The 19,486-nt window shown below is 44.4% G+C and overlaps 2 protein-coding genes across 2 annotated transcripts; one reads left to right on the forward strand and one right to left on the reverse strand.

Annotated features, from left to right (window-relative positions):
• Nucleotides 1-3,711: 3,711 nt before the first annotated feature.
• LOC103534649 (cathepsin E-A) lies at nucleotides 3,712-13,876 on the reverse strand. Its single transcript, XM_008500629.2, has 9 exons — nucleotides 13,808-13,876; nucleotides 13,449-13,626; nucleotides 9,696-9,813; nucleotides 9,128-9,246; nucleotides 8,511-8,710; nucleotides 7,822-7,944; nucleotides 6,985-7,129; nucleotides 4,486-4,584; nucleotides 3,712-4,393 (listed from the first exon to the last, which is right to left on the reverse strand). The coding sequence occupies exons 1-9, from the start codon at nucleotides 13,861-13,863 to the stop codon at nucleotides 4,214-4,216; spliced, it is 1,218 nt and encodes a 405-aa protein (XP_008498851.1). The 5' UTR covers nucleotides 13,864-13,876; the 3' UTR covers nucleotides 3,712-4,213.
• Nucleotides 13,877-18,491: 4,615 nt separating this feature from the next.
• Nucleotides 18,492-19,383, forward strand: LRRC10 (leucine rich repeat containing 10). Its single transcript, XM_008500628.2, has one exon. The coding sequence runs from the start codon at nucleotides 18,492-18,494 to the stop codon at nucleotides 19,326-19,328; it is 837 nt and encodes a 278-aa protein (XP_008498850.1). The 3' UTR covers nucleotides 19,329-19,383.
• The last annotated feature ends 103 nt before the right edge of the window (nucleotides 19,384-19,486 follow it).

The raw sequence follows: 19,486 nt of genomic DNA on the forward strand, positions 1-19,486 counted from the left end.
GGGAAGGAAATGGGAAGGCAATGACTGGACTTACCTGTTCCTTCTTCTCTGGCCAACAGCTTAGGCAAAGAGCCCTTCCATTAGGCTGTCATATACAGCAGGACTTTGATATCTTGTCTGGGTAGGATTTGGGAAAAAGAATCAAGTGCCCTCCCCATTTCTACTGCTTCCAGTTTCATTTCAGTCTGGGAACCAGCTGCTGCTGGTGTGGATTAGGAATGGTGTAAGCAGTCCCACCCTTTCAAGTTCTTTGAAGACACTAAACAGAAGCACAGGTATCCCTTCATTTTAGGAAGCTGAGGAAACTAAGCCCAAGGAAAAGGTATCAAAACTTGTACTATGGGAGCTTCAGGTATGCAGAGAAGCTAAACACAGGTTTTCCAGACACCAATGGAGGCACTTTTTCAAACCATGAGGTGAGTTGATGACAGTGTCTGACAGCACCTGAGTAGTGAGATTTGATCACAGTTTTGGAGTAAGCCAACACCAGTGTAGTGAAATTATATTGAAATAAACAGCACCTTAGCCTAGCAGTCCTATTATCTGGGTGGCCCTTACTAAGCAGTACTCGGTTTCTGGCAGCATCCTCTAGCTTTTCAGTCATTGGATCCTGACTCCTGACTCCCTGGGAAAGCCAGCTCTCCCAGCCTGTGATAATGCTGGAAAAACACAGTTTTCCTTTCCCCACATCAACAGAAAAAAAGGATTTTCCTCCAGCATTTCTTCTTTCTTCCTTATTCACTGTCTCTACTTTTAGCTGAAGCCACACTATTCAATTAATTATCTTCTCAATCTCATTGCATCTGCAGCTGTCAAGGAACTCCACTTACCAACAAGCTTAACTATAACAAATGGTAAATGTATAGTACAAGTGAGAAGTTCCAAGGATACCCTGAAAGCTCCAGCCACACAGATACACTCACAGCCCCACTTCAGGATTCTTCCTGGAAGCCTGAAGCTCTTCTCTGTAACACTTCATTAAAGACTGGAGAACAATATAGATTTTGGGGGAGTTTGACCTTACTCCTCCCAGTTACATATGTACATGAAGAGTTTTCAGCAGCTATGGAGAAAGTCCGGCCTATTATCTAGCTCTCTCCTCACAGTATATAAGCTTGAGGAGCTGTGCTTATGTCTGTAAGGGAACTTAGGACAGAAATGAGAGATGACTGTAAAGTGCCCACTACAAATCCACACACAGGATCCTGTTCCACCACACTTCCTCACTCTCCTGCTTCATACAGCAGGACTTGAGGTGTTGGAGCAAAATGCTCATCCTCCCCAGGCCAGACATTAGCATGTTTCATCCCCACACTGCTAAGCCTGAAGAAGCCTTCCCGTCTTCTCACTGTCCAACTCTGTGCATCTTCCATCATCTTCTCAGCCTGGCTGCTACCTAGGACACACACTGCTGCTTTCCATGGGGACATAATGCATGTCTAGAGCAACCATTTTGCTACCTCTCCCACCCACCCTGCCAGCACACCCAGCAGCAGTGTTCATTCTTTGATAGAGGCTAAGGGTAGCACATAGTAGCCAGTAGGTAGATAGAGACATATAGACACTTGTTAAATTAGCTCAAGTCCCACAGTGTAATAACCAATATACAAACAGCATTCACATACAGTGGGCCAGCTCCAGGTTAGTTATGATATTCTGTTCATTGCTTGTAAGGAAGGTAGTCTTGGGATGTTACCAGAAAAATTTCCTCTGATAATTCAGTCTGCAATCTCACTTTTGCAAGTATCTGCAGGGTCTGATTTGTATTAAATTACATTTTAGGATTATGTGCTCTCTTAAGCATTTCTTTCAGTAAACTATTTGCCTTAACATGGTAAATGGACTGTTTATCAAACTGAGCAATTTACAGTTCACATTCACCATTATAAATAATGTGAAATTATAGCACTAGTAAAGGCATTTGGGAAAACAGAGACACCTTGACTGTACTAAACTGTCAAGAAGTACTTCTGGTAAAGGTCTGACCTACCAGAGCTTGATGTTTAACAGGAACAACAAAGCTACTGACCTACAGAAGTGGGCAAAGATGGAAAAGATCAAAAAGAGAATACCACTAGGATAGAAAAATAGGTCAGAGCAGCAGCTTGCTCCCATCAGATGGTGTCAATCTTGAGCAGGATGAGATCTATCAGACCAAAGAGAGACCTGCATACAGGTTCTGACTTTCCAGCTATTTCCAGGATGCATTTACACTCAGAGCTGGAATTCATATAGCCCAGATGTAGGTGCACGGAACAACCAGGTGTAGGGTCATTTCCCACCACCCTTAAAATCCTCTGTCATAAAAAACAGGTCTCAAACTCTGGCTGCAAGCTCACGTTTGAGGAATATATGTATATTTTAGGAATAATGGAAATGTGTGAGTGTTATGTCATTGCACAGCAAAGAAAAAAATACCCCACTGCTGTTAGGTGAGTGATAGGGCTTTATAGATTACCTTTGTCTTGGCTTATAACCAAAAAAATGGCATTTTCTAGACAAGTAAGTTATCTTACAGTTGATCAGTCCTTTAAGAGTGATATGGACAAAGAGGAAACAAAGCAAGATTGGCCTGAAATACATGGTAGCTTTGTACAGTTCAATCTTGTCTGCAAAAAGAGAAAACTGGCAGCAAGAGTCCCCATCACTAGCGGCTGATAGCCTGGATACCATATGTGTAACACATTGTGGCTGCAAACAGAGTCATTAAAACATGCAGTGGATAAAGGGAGTATTTCATGCCAGCAGGCAAGATCAGTGTTTCAGACCGATCCACAGGCAAACATTCTCACGTTTGTCGTACCTTCTGTGTGTAACAACTGAAGCCCCAGAATCTAAAGGACCAGGATCATGACTCTGCAAAGGGCAATGGTGGATGTGGCCTTTGGTCTGAGTTAAGCACTTTCAGGCAGGCAGCAGCAATGCATCCCCTGGGGCCACCAATCTCTGCCCCAGCCACACTGCCCTGGGGTCTGACTCCAACTCCCCAGAGGCTCTGCCCTACTTGGGGCTGCAGACATTTTTCTGGTTTAGAGAGAGACACAAGCAGTCCCAACACACCCCATCTGTCCCCTCTAGGCCATAGAGAAACCTGGATTTATAATCACTGTTGCACCCTCTCCTCCCCTTTCCAGCCTCACCACACAAAAGATGCCGAGACAAAACATGAAATGAAACTGAAATAGTGCTAAATCCAAAGCAGATGTTGCTTGGTTGAGTTTTATTCACATGTAAGGAGGCTCTATCAACTTTAGAAACCCGAACAAATACTCCAATGGGTGTAATTCAGTTGAATCTTCTTTTGTTAAACCATGACATTGACCTGTGACTGTTTCACACCTCTGCCAGCACTGAAGCTCTGCTGCTGCTGACGTGGTTGAGCAGTAGATATCAAGTGCAGGTGCATTGGTCTCATAACTTACATGAGATAGAGGGACACTCCCTTTGCATCTCCTTTTGCAATTGTTGCAGTTTGGCTTTTGTAAGGCTAATAGATGCTGCTCCCAGCTGCCCAGGCTGCTGAGGGGCAGAGGTGTCAGATGCTAAAAGCAGCACCTGACCTAAGCCATGGACATTCAACATGGAGACCCAAAAGAGGAAAAAGTGGCAAACAATAATGAGTCCAAGGGAAAAAACAGGTTTGAGAGACAGTGTCAGAAGAAGGAAATAATGTGAAAGAAATAGTAGTGGAAACAAATGGCCATACAGGCATTTGTCAAATTCCTCTTTATATAAATTGTTTGGAGCAAGCTCATACAAGAAGAATTTTAAAGGCACAAAGGAAACTAGGTTGGACAAAACCCCAACCGTGAAAAATAGTGAGGAAAAGGAAAACAACAGAAAACGAGGTGGAAACTAGCACACCCACACTGGACCAGACTGGGATTAGTTTTACCCACTCCCAATTGCTATCTTACCATCCCAGAACTGTTCAGCATTTCTATCACTCCTGCACTTTTGCAAATCTGAGTGCTGAGCTGATTTTACTTCATCCTGAGAGCTGTGGTGTCCATCAGTTACTCAGGAAAAATTTTGTCTCAGTTGTAAACATATAGAGATTGAACCAACTTAGATGATTTGAGACAAGGATCCCCCCCAGGCCCAGATGTGACTGCATTCAGGTCCAGAGTGTCAGCCAAAGCCTTTCTTCACATGTATGTTGAAGATGATTACATTAACATTTGGGTTAAGGCAGCATAAATGCTAGTACGACTCAGTGGTAATCCTTCCTATGAACAGCTTTTGCAAACCCCACTCTGTCATTCCCACGGTCAAAAATGCAGTAAAACGCAGACATAAAGACATCTCCCAAAATCCAGAGGGGGCCAGAGCGAGTGGGGATGTCGAGAGCCTGAAAGCCACTCATGCAGAAGGTTTGGTCTTCAATCGACTCCTGGAAGGGAAGGCACAGGTCCTTGCAGCCTCCAGCTCCATCCCTGTCTCAGGGGGTGGGGAGAGGGGAGTGGGGAGGCTGCAGATACACACCTTGAGGATGTATTGCTCTGCTGTCAGCCTGTACTCATGGTGTCCAATCGTGAAGCTTATGTGAGGCAAGCTGGACAGTCTTCTGCAGTCTACAAGAAACTGTATGCGATGGACTGATTCAGATGGGATTGGTTTGCATTTTTTTACATACTGCACTTTGAATTCAGGAGTTTTGCAGCAGGTAATAATTGATTTTAATACAGAGAAATGGCATAAGGCTGGCTTCTGGCCCAATACTGCCCTCCAGCTTTCTGGTTGCTCTCCTGGGCCAAGCCAGCCTAAAAGCCCTGACCCTGGAATGCAGGGATGATGAAACTCTTTGTGAGTCCCAAAACAGAAAAGGTGAAGGAGCACTCTGACCTCTGCCCTGTACAACTCGGAAGCAAACTGGAGTGTATGAGCCCCAGTGAACCTCTGACAGCAAAGTTTGCTAAGCAAAAGTCCTTTAGTGCCCTGGGTGGAGGGAGATGCTCTACAGCTGCAGCTCATCCCACTCCATCCTGTAACATCATCTTTTTAGGGGAAAAAACCACCAAGGAAAACAACACTTTATACTGGAGTGGGATTTAAAAAGCAGAAGGACTAAGCTCTGGCATGGCCATTAATTTTCATAAATAATACATTTGTTTACAGTAACACACAAGATAATTTCCTGGCTAGTTATTTCATTAAACAACTGCTGAGTTAAATGGCACTGCAGAATACTCCAGGCCCTGGAGGAATCTTTGCTGTAAGCTGTCATGTTGAAAATCATTGTTTTAGAGGGTCCTGAGAGGAAGGACATACTTTTGTTATGTTAAATCTGCTTTATGAAAACATAGTCCTAAAACCTGTGGACACTTAGCAGGTGTCATACCACTAGAACAAAATATACCATGGGATACAGAGGACAAGGGTAAAAAAGCCAGTATAATGGTTTGTAGTATAGGAGAAGCAAGACATAATTCATTTGCATAGCTAGGACATCCAGAACAGATTAATCTTAGATGGAGAGAGATAAAAATTCTGGTAAAATCACTGATGGATGCACCTACTTATTCTGGGTTAAATTTGAGCCAAGATACTCAGCCCACCTGTGGTTACACAAAAACAGTCATAGGAAGTCTTAGTTTTAGGATGCTTTTTTTCAGAATCTGAAATGCTGGCTGAGTGCTCTTACATCAGCATGAGAGTATACAAACTTACACTGCAATTACATGTTTCTTGCATTACAAATAAAAACAAAATTTAAGGTTTAATTGAGAAAAAAAAACCCAGAAGCTTCATAAATTACAGAGGTGCAGCTCCAAGTCCTCCTCTTAAAAGAGGAGAGAGATTAAAAACTTGCCTTTGTCTTTGCTCTTTATGCTGTGCACAGGGCTCAGCACTCTTAACTTTCTTCCAAGTGCAGTTTTGCGTCCAGGTCAAGACAACTGTGAAGTTAACAGCAAGCATATGTGGCAGCTTTGCTTGAAGCACAGGAGCTATAGTGATGTGGTAATTACCCATGGGAGTCAGCCAAGGGCCAGCAATAAGGCACAGTAAGAATAAGCTGCTCTTTCCCTGAAGGCAGGTGGGTTTAGCCTTCCCAGGCTTGTCATCTCAGCACTTTAGATATTACAAGGGTTCAGTAAAGCCATCTGAAAATTGCCAGCTGGAGAGAGAAAAAGTCACCCCAACCCATCCTGCAGTCAAGGCAGTGGGAAAGGATAACTTACCTTGGGCAGCATCAGCTCAGGCAAGATGCCCAGAGAGGTAGAGGGGGCTGCAGACCAGGAGGTGTGTTGCCACAGAGGCCGTGAAGAGATACATCAAGGCTGTTCTGGCATGCTGGGGAAGGTGGAAGGAGGCTCTTCTTGGATGGGAGGCAGGGATGGGGAGGATCCAGGGGGAGTATTAGCAAAGGGATGCAGAAAAGGGTGGCAAGAAAGAAAGGAAAAACAGCAAGGAGACAGAGGAATGAGGTTCAGGAGGAAGTATAAGAGAAGTAAAGGTCTACCCTGCACCCCATGGCTCCTCTGCCAGGATCCAGCACTGGGAGCATAACAGATGAGCATCCCTCCCAGGAGCCCTAGCATGACATTGCTTGCTCTGCTGAAAGCTGAGAGTGAGAAGTCCTGTCAGTGGAGCCACTGTGGGACTAAAGTGTCTCTCTCTGTCCATTTCATGCTGACAGGGTTGGCCGTCAGCACTGAACCCCATAAGCTGATGGCTACATCATGTACATTTCTGTCTTGGAAATTCCTCTGATTTTCCAGAAGAAAATTATCTCTGATGTAGAGTACGGATCAGTTCATCAAACTGGTGCCCCCACTATTTCCTTACACACCAGAACTGATGAATATGGGAGAGGACATTCAGGAGGAGGGATGGAGCAGCAAGGCAGACAGGTAAAAACCAGCATGGCTCTGAGGTCCATGCCATACTAGAAGCAAGGCTTTCACCGAGACCTTTAGTTTTTTTGCACCAAATACAAGTTTCCCTTCCTGTCTGGCTGTTTTCTGACTTTATAGTTCTTACCTCTCCAGTATGTGATGGGCTTGCCCCAATATACTCCTGTAATCGCCTGATTTGCAAAGAGGGGCCAGTGATAAGAGAAGTGCCTGAGTCAACGATGGCTTCGCAGCCATGGGAGCAAAATGCCACCTGGCCCTGGATCTTTATGCTGTGAGTGAAAAACAAAGCATCTTTAGGAAAATGGCTGAAGAAGCATAGTATTGCCAGCTAAAGCACCAGAGTACTGTCTGAAGTTAAAACTAGATAATAAGCTTTCCCAGTCTGAAGAAGAATGTCTTTAAAAGACAAGAAAATAATAAAATGAGACAGCATGAGGGAGACTTCTCATTTGTGGACCCACTTTTACCTCCCAAGACTCCTACAGCCCTAATAATTTATTGCCTACCAATGAATTTGTTCTCACCCACAAGTATGAGTTCTCATCTATTTGTGCAGCAGGAGAAGGACTGAAGGGGCACTGATTCCTTTGACAAAGTTAAGAGGTTAGGTAAGAGGTTAACAGGAAAGGTGAGAGCATCACCTGGAGCTGGATTCAGTTTCTGGGTGTCATAATCTCTTAACTGAATAGTCCACCAAGAATCAACTTGATCACTGGTGTATAATATTAAAAAGGAATAATATGCTCTCCCAGAACCCTGATACCAATGTCACAGCAGATTTAGAGCCAATAAACTTGTCTCATCCTGATGAACCCCCTCTTTGGGAGGCACAAGGGTAAAACACTTGGGCCAAGACCTCCTGCATCTGTATTGCTAATTTTTTTCATGTCTCTGAGGGTTTCACCCAAGGAGGTGGATTTCACCAAGTATTTCATACATACAGACATACATACATACATACTTGTTCAGGTGTATTTGCCAGTAGCTTTTGTCAGTGACTGGAACCCAGTGGATTGAACCTTTGTAGCGGGAATGGTCTATGCCCCCCAGAATCAACTCACCACCATTGTCCGTGTCATCTCCTCTGAAAACAGAAGACAGGTTAACAGAGTCATAGGAGTGTGCCAGCACATCCAATGAGATCACACTTAAAAAGCAAAAGACAAACCATGTCCCAAGCTATGATTTCTAGATTGTAACTGCATATGTCCCAACTCAAAGGCTCCAAACAGCCTCTGAGAAGCCATGCTGTAGGATGCCAAGGGCTGAGAGCCAGCTGAGCCAGTTGCTGTCCTCACCTCAGAAAAAAACACTCAATAAATTGGCAGATCTACATACAGCAAACATTTCTGTTAATATCCACTGGCCAGAGGAAAACATCTGGCAACTCAGATATGGTGAGTCTGAGCTGGGAGCTTTTCTTCTGTTTACGACCAGCTCCAATGAGAATAACACTCTTTCCAAAAATTCATGGTGTTCTCCTGCATATTTTTCCTTTTCACTCCATATTTTCGAGTGTCAAATTGGAAAAAAAAAATTAAAAAAGGGGAAATAAATTTTCAAGAATTGAAGTTTTATATGGCTGCATGGTTGTCTCAACAATTAAAATAGATTTGCACCTTTTTTGGTTATATTGTTTTAAAAACTGACCTTTTCAGATAGAAAGAGAAGACTGGCTCCTCTACGAGCTGCTGGTTCATGATGCTGTCAAACACAGGCAGAGCATTTCCCACTGCTAAGGAGGGGTAGCCCAAACCCAGCACGCCATCAAAGTGGGCAAGGGCAAAGGTTAGTCCAGGCTCAAACACTGACTCTCCAAAGTCCTGTCCCTTGATGGAGATGTTACTTATCTGTTTGGTACAAGTGCAAGGAAAGACACTATCAGTTACAACAAATTATCCACATTTCAGGTCCATATTGATGGATTAATTTGGTTTATAAAGCCTGGATATCCTTCTCTGACTTCCATCAGCATAGCAAATGCCCATTTGGTGGGTAGATTGCACTGATTCCTTTTGCTATCATAATTCTGTGGATTTTTCTTCATAAACCCAGAACAGAACCCAAGGAGAAGCAGAAAAGCAAAATCTTAGGAATTTCTCTGGGTAGCCCAAAGCCATATCTGCATCCACACCTCTCAGCACCCAGCTCAATGGGACCTCACCCTACCCTTGCCTGAACTGGGTCTTCCAGGGCAAAGCCAGTATCTGAACTGCCCCAAAAATGGTTTGCCTGGAAGCTAACACCTATTCTAGGTGGATGCTCACCTGCAAGGTGTCTTTGCCAGCAATGCCCAGAAGATGTCCTGAGCCATACTGCAAGGAGAAAGCTTCCCCTCCATGCTCATACGAATCCGACAGGAAGGACTTAAATTTCTGGTGCACTCCTACACAAAACAGATTACACACGTGGATTGAGGGGAGGAGGTCTTGGCACTGCACCTCCTCCTCAGTACAGAAATAGCTGAGATGTAGGGAAAACAGATTTTTTTACTTGTCTTTATGAGGAAGGCATCAGCAGAGATGTGCGTTCCTTCACAGGCACCACTGCTTTTCCATACCTCATGGGTTATTTTGGATTTTAAAGGCAAATAAAAAGCAGTATGGGCATTTTGCTTCTATCTGTAGCTCTCCCATATTTATTTTCATGCCTCTTACATCAGGCACCCTGTGGTGCAGAGGCACGTTTGGCAGCTGCAAGCCAGCACCTGCCCTTGGGTGTGCTTCGGATCCTCCCTGCCCAAATCTCTGCTGCAGGAGAGCTCCTTGGGAAAGGATAAAAATGGCCAAAGTACCTGAGACCCGGGGAGCATTAAGGGAGGGTAATGTTTCTTACGGCATGCTTCGCTGATGCAATATGCAGAAGGGACCCAAAAATTGGAGGAGCCAGTGTCAAACACAACGGTGAACCTCTGCGGGGGGGTGCCAACACTCACAACTCCATAGTACTGTGCCTGGGGGAGGAATGACCTGGTCAGCCCCAACTTGCCTCCCAGTGAGATATTCCTGAAGGAAAATTAGACTCGAGAGTACCATGCAACACTTGCTCAGGGGTTTTTCTGCAGTTTCATCTACATGTAAATGCATGATGTTTGTCTGGCTCCATGAGTGGATGAAGGTGGCAGCTTTCAATCCAGATTCATACTTAACAGAGTAACATTTTTAAAGCCTTTTAAGCAAATGCTTAGTCAGATTCCCTGTGGAGTTAATGAGCCCTCTTGCACCAGTTTCAGTGGTGGCAATGTCAGCTCCAGGATGAAGCTCTCACATGACCCAGTGGGCTTTCAGGCAGCTCCCTACTGATGCTAGTCCACCACTAAACCATGTCCCTGAGCACCATATCTACATATCATTTAAATATTTCTGGTGACTTCCCTGGGCAGCCTGTTCCCGTGCCTGACAACCCTTTCAGTAGATAAATTTTTCCGAATATACAATCTAAACCTTCCCTGGCACAACTTGAGGCTGTTTCCTCTTGATGCTTGTTTACCTGAGAGAAGAGACCAGCCCCCCTCTCCCCCTCACTATAACCTCTTTTCAGGCAGGTGCAGAGGGTGATGAGGACTCCCCAGAACTTTCTTTTCTCCAGACTAAACAGTTCCCTCAAACATTCCTTGTAAGACTTATGTTATGGAGCGTTCACCAGCTTGGGTGCCCTTCTCTGGACCCAGTACAGCACCTCTGTGTCCTTCTTTAGTGAAGGACCCAGAACTGAACACAGTACCCAAGCTGTGGTCTCACCAGTGCCAAATACAGGGGAACAATTGTGTCCCTATCCCTGCTGGCCCCACTATTTCTGATGCATGTCAGGATGTTGTTGGCTTTCTTGGTCACCTGGGCACACTGCTGTGTCATGTTGAGCCAGCTGGAGATCAACACCCCCAGGTCTTTCTCTGTGGGGCAGCTTTCCAGCCACTCTTCCCCAAGCCTCTAGCATTGCAAGGGGTTGTTTTGACCCACAAGCAGGACCCAGATCATGTATGTTGAACCTCATACAATTGGCCTTAGCCCATCAGTCCATAATATTTGAGAAGTCACAGCAGTCTGGTGAAGTTCCCACTGACTAGAAAAGGGGAAACATAGCCCAACATGAGCCAGCAATGTGCACTCGCAGCCCAGAAATCCATCTGTATCCTGGGCTGCATCAAAAGAAGCATGGCCAGCAGGTCCAGGGAGGTGATTCTGTCCCTCTACTCATGTGAGACCCCATCTGGAGTGCTGTGTCCTGCCCTGGAGCCCCCAGCACATTAAGGGCATGGAGGTGTTGGATTGAGTCCAGAGCAGGGCCATGAAGATGATAAGAGGGCTGGAGCAGCTCTCCTGTGAGGACAGGTTGAGAGAGTTGTAGTTGTTCTGCTTGTAGAAGAGAAGGCTCTGGGGAGACCTTAGAGAAGCCGTCCAGTACCTGAAGGGAGCCTACAAGAAAGATGTGGAGAGGCTTTTTCAAGGACATGTAGTGATAGGACAAGGAGTAATGGTTTTAAGCTGGAAGAGGCTTGATTTAGGTTAGACACGAGGAAGAAATACTTTAGTTTGAGGGTGGTGAGACACTGGCCCAGGTTGTCCAGGGATCAACCTCCCTGGGAGTGTTTAGGGCCAGGTAGGATGGGGCTTTGAGCAACCTGATCTAGTGGGAGGCCTATGCAAGGTGTCTGGAATGAGATGATCTTTAAGATCCTTTCCAAATGAAACCATTATATGATTTTATGAATCCAGCCTGTCCAGGTCCCTCTGTAGAGCCTTTCTGCCCTCAAGCAGATCAACACTCCTGCTAAACTTGGTATGATCTGCAAACTTAAACGAGGGTGCACTCAGTCCCCTTGTCCAGATCATTGATAAAGACATGAAGCAGAACTGTCCCAAACACTGAGAGATCTGGGGAACAACACTAGTGGGTGGATGCCAACTGAATTTACCTCCATTCTCCACAATCAGTGATTTCACATCAGTGATGGAAAGACTGCACAACCAACCTCTAACAGCATCAGAGGGCTCAGCACAACTGCTGTCACAACTGGCTCTTTGCTTTGTAATGAGAAGCTATTAGTGGGTTAAAAAACAAATTCTGTTGCAGGGACTGTGTCTGATGTACTCTACAAAGTTCATCCAGTGGATAAAAAAATGACTGACCATTCTTAGATACCAACTGAAGCTAGAGATAATCTGTGAACACATGAATGCTGGAGCAAAGTGTTTATCCAAGTCCCAAATGCAAATGTCTAAGTGCCCCTATCAGGTCCTGGCAGAGCACTTCAGTGTTAAGAGACCTATTTTTAGGAAAAGGCATTTCTGGAATTCAAACTCAGATAGAAAAGCATTACCCAGTGCCAAGCCTTTTGTAGCAATACAAGTATTAAAATATGTATCTTCAAGTGCATACTTGCTAATTAATACACTGAATACAGTTTCTGGCCCCAGAGTTTACGGTCTGAATGAGAGGATCAAGAAAAGGAAAACATACACACTTTTAAAGAGAACATCCATCTCTACAGCAGGATTTTATTCCTTCCCATATTAAACAGAACATTATTAATGAATTTATAAAGTGGAGCAGCTCTAACTCATGTTGGTCAGAAAAGAAAAAAAAACCAAGATCAAAAAGCCCTCGCAAATACACCACACTGAAACCCCCATAAAACTGCTCCTGGTGCCAGCTGGATGTGCTGGGGAAGTGGGCTTTGCTTTATGACTTTGATATTTATCCCCTTTTTGATAGTACAGTAGGCTGAAATTTTTCAGTCTCCTTTGTTCTTCTTCACACTATCTCAAGCTCCTCTTGACAGTGTCTTTTATGGCCCTCAAGAGTCAGGAAGTTCTTGCTGAATTAATTTGGCTTTCCCTTCCCTGTTCAGATGCAGCCTCAGAAGAAGTGAGTAAAATAGAAAGCAGAGGCCAGCCAAGTGGACAAAATGCTAAACCCAGGAAAGACAGTTTACAAAGTGGTTGACCTGCTGACTTGCCTATTTGACATTCAATGAAACTTGTATTTTTCCTTTCAGAGTTTACAGGGTACGTTCAGACAGGATAGTATGAGACCCAGGTCAGACTGAAGTATTCAATAGACATTAAGCTCAGGAGATAAAAGAAGAAAAAGAAAAACTCTACTTGAGTTTTTGCTGTCATTGTGGGATAGCACAACACACAGTGATCAAATATGATCAAATATACAAGATTTGATGCAAACATCCAAGGTTCTGGTAAATAGAATATAGCTAGATGAAGTAATCAAATTCTGCTGCTTAAAACCCAATCTTGAACCAAGATTGATACAGGCAAACATCTCACCTTTTCTTTGAGACCCAACCTAGTCCAATACATATCTGTACAAAAATAAAATGTGTTACAGGACTACTGCTGCTAGATTACATCAACTTTCTACCTGGGTCCTACCCATGATAATCTATATCCATACTTACTTTATTTTGTAGACAGGTAAACCAATCTATTTATGATCTAGTATTTATAACATAAAGCCATCTCAAGCCCTAGAATTTAATTGAGAGACTAATTTTCAAATGTGTTGGGAAAAAAAATCTGCCTTCAAGAAAGCAACAAGTCCTTATGACTGCATTAGAAAAACTGTACTTACATTCATGTAATCATACAGCCTTTCTGAAGCTGTTCCTACTGATAAAGCAATATCTGCAGGGAAGCAATGCAGATACCTCCGTGCAAAAACATCAGGGTGGTGATCCCTCCAGAATTCCTCTAATTCTCCCTTTTCCTTCAGCTGTTTCTTGATAGATTTGAATCGAATGAGAGGGATTCTATGCAAATAGAATAAACACAAAAAAATTAACTGGATCTCCCTTCTAGAATTCTCACATATTCTTTTTTTTTTAAAAAAAAGAGTTGTTTCTTTTCTGAGACTTTAGGTATCAGCAAGCGTGGGTCACCCTAGGAAGCCAGTAGAGACAGGCATCAGCAAAGCTAGACACGTATGCTTACCGTTCCATGGCCACAGTGAATGGGATGTAAACCACAGCCAGTAGTATCACCCTCATGGCTCCAACCAGTTCCAAGTCCAACAACACTCATTTACTCAGAAGTCCCTTTTTTATACCCTCTTGTCAGCAGAGGGCCATTCGCCAGGTCAATCAATCACAGGAGGTCAGTGCTTTGGCAGAAGACCAATTAATTTGCTCTCAGAGTAATGGCTGGATTGTGCAAATACTGGTGTCTGGTGAAGCTACCGAGGCACAGATAAACAGGGCACAGTGTAGACCAAGTAGGCATTTTACTTAACAATCCTTAATGACTTTTATATAAATATAATAAATGGGATGAGTTTGACTCCTTGGGAAGGATGAGGCACTCCAAGGTCTTGCCTGGTTCCCTCTGGATAAGCTGCTTTTCAAGCTTGCATCAGTGACAGGTGGCTCAGCAGTGCCCAACACAGAGAAAGAGTATAACATGTTTAACCATTCCAATTTTACACAGAGATGCTTCAGCAGGGCTGAGCAGAGACGCATTTGACACATTTGTGACAAGTCATCCCCTAACAACTGAAGTTTAATTTCCTATTTATAGGACAGGTCTGATCTAAACATATGTGTTATTGCCCCTGCAAAAAAATGTGTCTTTAAATTAAAAAGCACAAGCTGCAACATACAGCAACAAACAGCCAGTGGTTTTGTACATGTTTCAGCAAGACATGTGGAAGTTCTCCCTTGGATTTATTTTCCTGTGAGTTTCCTGAGGTTAGCAGTTCCCACCCTTGCCTGACAGTTGGGTTCAAGTCAAGCTGGCAGAAAAATAATGGTGTCAAAAAAAGAAACTGATCTGAGAGAAAGCAAACCCAAACCCATTATCTGCCTGGGAGGAAGCTCGGCACTGAGTCTGCAGTCTATTTATGAGACTTTCCAAATCTTTCCACTGTATGAGAAAGCATGGTGAGCAATTACATACTGCAGCCTAGCTTACATTAAGGATAAATTTGAATAATCAGCCAGCCATTTTTCTTTAAAGACTATGCTATGATGTTGGGAAAAGAGCATTAATGATTATTCCCATACATCACTTGTTTAAAATAGACTGCTTGCCATGTGAAGGTGAACTGGGACTAAGTAATCCCTGCAAAAGAGAGCAGATGTGTGACAGTGTGTAGCAAAGAATGAATGTTGAGAACATGGAGGAGGCAGAACTCATTATCCACTTCAGTGGCAATGCTTCAGTTAAGAAAAAAGAACATAAGAAACCAAATGTGCAGCATTTGTGGGTGAAGAAGGGAACTAAACATCTGTCACAATTTTAGCTAGATGTAATGCAAATAATCATGAGCATATGCTAAGGACATTCTCAAAACTATTACTTGAAGCCTCCTCCTCTTCTGCTGAGTCAGGATGATTGAGGAGGGGCATTAGAGGCTTGAAATCAACCATTTAAGTGGCCTCTTCATTAGTCCCCTGGGTTCTGAAATATATGCTTTGGTTCTTCAAACTTACCTCCAAGTGAGGCTTAAGCAGCCTGCTCTCACCAAAGGCTGAGCCAGGTGTTGTTGCACAGCTGCCTGCACAGCTTTGGATCTGGATAAACACCAGTATCTCTATTCTGATATTTTATTTTAAAAAGAGATACCTCAAAGAGTGAAGGAATAGTAACACACAGCTTTCCATTTTATTGATTTTTTTTTTTAATTGCCCAGCTTTTAGCAGTGTTCCCTGTTTCTTCTGGACTCAAAGGCTTTACATGTGTTCTCAGCAAACAACCACGTTTTCTGCCTTGTAGCCATCCCAGCCAAGCTGCAGGACTTGAATGCTGGAAAGGAGAATTGTGAGCAATAGATGTGGTCACTTGTGAGCGTTCAGAAAGCAAAGGCATTTCTCAAGGAGCCCGTACACACCATTTGATGCATAGCAGATCAGATGTCATGGCCTTTGGTATGGCAGCCTTGTTCTGACAAAAGCAGGACAGTGTCTGTGCTGAGCCTTTATCACTTGGACTTTTCCTCAAATGCCACAAATGCTTCTTGGAAATCATGAATGTATGTGTTGGAGGGTATCAGGATAACTTTGAAGACATAAAGTGGCTTCCAAAACAACACCCTAGGTCTACTGAGGGAAATGCCTTTGCTGAATCTCAGAAGACTCAAGATTGTTACTTTTATTGCAAATGTAGCCCTTTATTACCCCACCACACAAAGGTCATTTATTCCCGAATACTCTGATCTCATACTGTGTTCCAAGCAGATGTTCACTGAGCCAACAGAGGTACAAAATGCAGCAACAAAAGGTCATTGTGACTTTTTTTGATAAGCTGGAATAATCATTAAACTGCAATGCAGAGGATCCCTGAGAAACAGATGCTGGCAGCTTAAAAGTTAGGTTAAGCAGAAACACTTTAAGTAGGGAAAACATACAAATAATTATCTATAGACGTAAGTTATTTCTCTACACACGGGTTGCTAAGAAAAATGTACATAAACTATACTATTAGTATACTCTTACCTAGGCTTTTATGTTATTGCAGGACATCTGAAGGGATTTGTCTAAGGGGTACGTCTTTGACATGGGATATAAATTCATTATTATTTATGTGAAATGCATTTGTGCCTTAATGGTGTGGGCAGCCTTGCCTTTAGAAGATGCCACAGCTTCTCCGAAATGGCAACAAATACCAAAAACCTGCTTAGAGCCATGGGAGTATTTTCTTAGAAATCAGATCACATGCCAAGCAGGGTGACTGCTTGGAAAAGATGCCCTGCAAAACCCAGAACTGACGCGTGCCCCATAGCGGTCCTCTGGCAGGGCACCTACTCGAGCAGTAAAGAAGCGGATAGTAAAGAAAGGACTACTCTGAGATGCTCCTTCACTGCAAACAGTCTCTTACTACCAGCATGCTATGCACAGCACGTCCCACCTCCTGTCATCAGAGAGGGTACTTTCAGTGCCACTCTTCCATCGCACAGCCACAGACAACTGTAATGTACCTTTGTTCTCTGAGCTTAGTACTCTGCCCACCTTCTTTGTCCAAAAGCTATTTTATGACACTCAAATAACAATATTTGTTCTCCATTCTGCTGCAATTCTGGTCTACAGATTCCCTCTCTGTTGGTCTTTTCCCCCAGCAAACACTCCATTCATCCCTCCTACCATCGCTGCTGCACGTCAGGGACACTCATCTTGCAGGGAAAAGTCGTGTAAGCAACTTACAGCCTGTACCCTGTTGATAGTTAAGAGCTGCTTTACATTTGAAAGTGATTGTAAGAGCAGATTTGCCTGGAGACCTCGAAGCCACCTTAACTGTTTGACACTGCATTTTTCTCAATCTTCTGTTCCTTCTGCCTTTTGTTTTTCCAAGAATACGTGGCTCCCAGCAATCACGTATTTTCATTGTGTATCACCTAACGCCCAGAAACTCACTGCACATTGTTTGAAGGAAGTATCCTCCCTTAATTATGGTGAGCATGGAAAGTGACAGCAATGTGCCGTGGATATCAAAGTAGAGAGCCAGCTTCTGGAAAGGCATTTCACCTTAAAACACTCTGCCAGCTTTCAGACCCAGAGAACATGGTAGGACCATGGCCAAGACACAGGTGGAACAACCTCCAAGAAAGCTGAAAGCAGCAGCAGCTCAGGAAGTCAAAGTATTTAGAGGTGCCTGCATGTGGGAAGGCTCCTCCTAAAAATCAGAGGAGTTTCTGACCTGAATAGCAAAGGGTCTTGCTGAGAGAAGGGAAACAGCTCACACTGGCACATCTAAGCAGTCTGTTAGCATTATATTTACCTCAGTCTGATAACAAGTGAGCATCTTGACAGAATTAAATCCATGGCAGTTTCTTGCCAGCTTTTGGTGTGGACACAGGAACTGCAGTAGCACACTCAGAAGCCTTGGCAAGTTGTGATAAAGCTTATTAAACGTTATTAAACAGAGATTCAGACAAGGAGCAAAATGTAATGTAATAGAAAAAGCCCTACATAGTCAAGAGTGCCAGAGGCTATAGTAAACACCAATTAAATTAGGAACATAAATTAGTAAAACAGTTCCAGATAGCAGTTTGCCAAGTGCTAAAGGTTTAAGATGGGTACTGGGTGGCAAGTTACAATCTGAAGTCATGTATTTGGCACCTTGGCAAATCCCTAAAAATGCTACTTGTTTGGAAAGTCAGTCATGTCCTGACACATATTTAAAAGAAAAATTTGATTATATCTGACATTTCTGCTGAAAGATTCAAGAAAGCTACATGTCTGAGTTTAAAATTTGGTCATCTGTGGTGTTTACTTCCCTGAGCCAATCCTCGCAGCCAGTACCAGCAGGATAGACAGCACGGCTGGAGTGAGAGGTAGGGAGCTGCAGCTCTGGGTGACAGTTTGGGGCAAAATGGGAGAATATTTGTAGTGTGAAGGAAGAGTCAAGAAGGAATGTTTTTTTGCTGGGAGGTGCAGTGGGGTGAGAGTAAGCAGGAGGAGTGTGGGTGAGAGGAGACCTGTGCTCTGAATTGTCCTGTCTGTAATCCCAGTCACCAAACACTCATCCAGTTATCAGAAACATTCCAGGGCCCTTGAGATTAACGTTTGGTGCCATGTAAACAGTGCCTTATATTGCGAAGACAGAGTTACCAGCAGGTCAGTGCACAGCAGAAGAAGACCAAGGTGGGTCCCTGTCACTTGCAATCCCCAGAGCAAGTTCTGGGATGGGCAACAGTCTGAAAGCCATACTTGCTTTTTTGCCCTCAAATGAGTGCCAGAAGTACCTCCTGGAAGACCTAGAAGAGATGCCAGTGGATAAAATGGTGGATCTGAGCAGCCGGCAGCTGCGGCATCTGCCTCTGCACATTTGCTCTTTTAGGGAATTGGTCAAACTGTACCTGAGTGATAACAACCTGAACTATCTGCCCCCAGAGCTGGAGCAGCTGCAAAACCTGCAGATCCTGGCCCTGGACTTCAACAACTTCAAAGCACTGCCCCTGGTTGTGTGCACGCTGAAGCAGCTGTGCATTCTCTACCTGGGCAACAACAAGCTCTGCAGCCTGCCCCTCGAGCTCCGGCTCCTGCAGAACCTCAAGACCCTCTGGATCGAGTCCAATTGCCTGCAGTTCCTTCCCGAGGTGGTGTGTGAGCTCAGGCTGCTCAAGACTTTGCACGCTGGCTCCAACGCCCTGCGCACGCTCCCCCCGCAGCTGCGGTGCCTGCGGGAGCTCCGCACCATCTGGCTGTCGGGCAACCTCCTGTCCGAGTTCCCCCCCGTGCTCCTGGACATGCCTTTTCTGGAGGTGATCGACGTGGATCGCAACTCCATCTGGTTCTTTCCCAGCCTGGCTCATCTCCCGGGACTGAAGCTGGTGACCTACAACCACAACCCGTGCCGAAACGCACCCAAAGTGGCCAAAGGGGTGCGCCGGGTAGGGAGGTGGTCGGAGGAAAGCCCTGAACCCCGCAAGAGATCCGGGGCGGTGGTAGAAATGATGTTTGATGAGAAACCATCACTACCTCTTGCTGCCAAGCCTGAGCCAGAGGTCGAGCCCTGCTGATGCTGATGCTCAGCTGGCCATCAGCAAAAGCACCGTGTGCCCACAGTCGCTGCCAGACCTCTACGTCTCCCTCACTCGATGCTGTTTGGGAGCACCGTGCTGCCTGGCAAGTCTTCAGGAGTAGGTGCACCAATTTCAACACAGGTGACAGCAAAACT

The sequence above is a fragment of the Calypte anna genome, chromosome 1, assembly GCF_003957555.1.
Source record: "Calypte anna isolate BGI_N300 chromosome 1, bCalAnn1_v1.p, whole genome shotgun sequence".
NCBI lineage: Eukaryota > Metazoa > Chordata > Aves > Apodiformes > Trochilidae > Calypte > Calypte anna.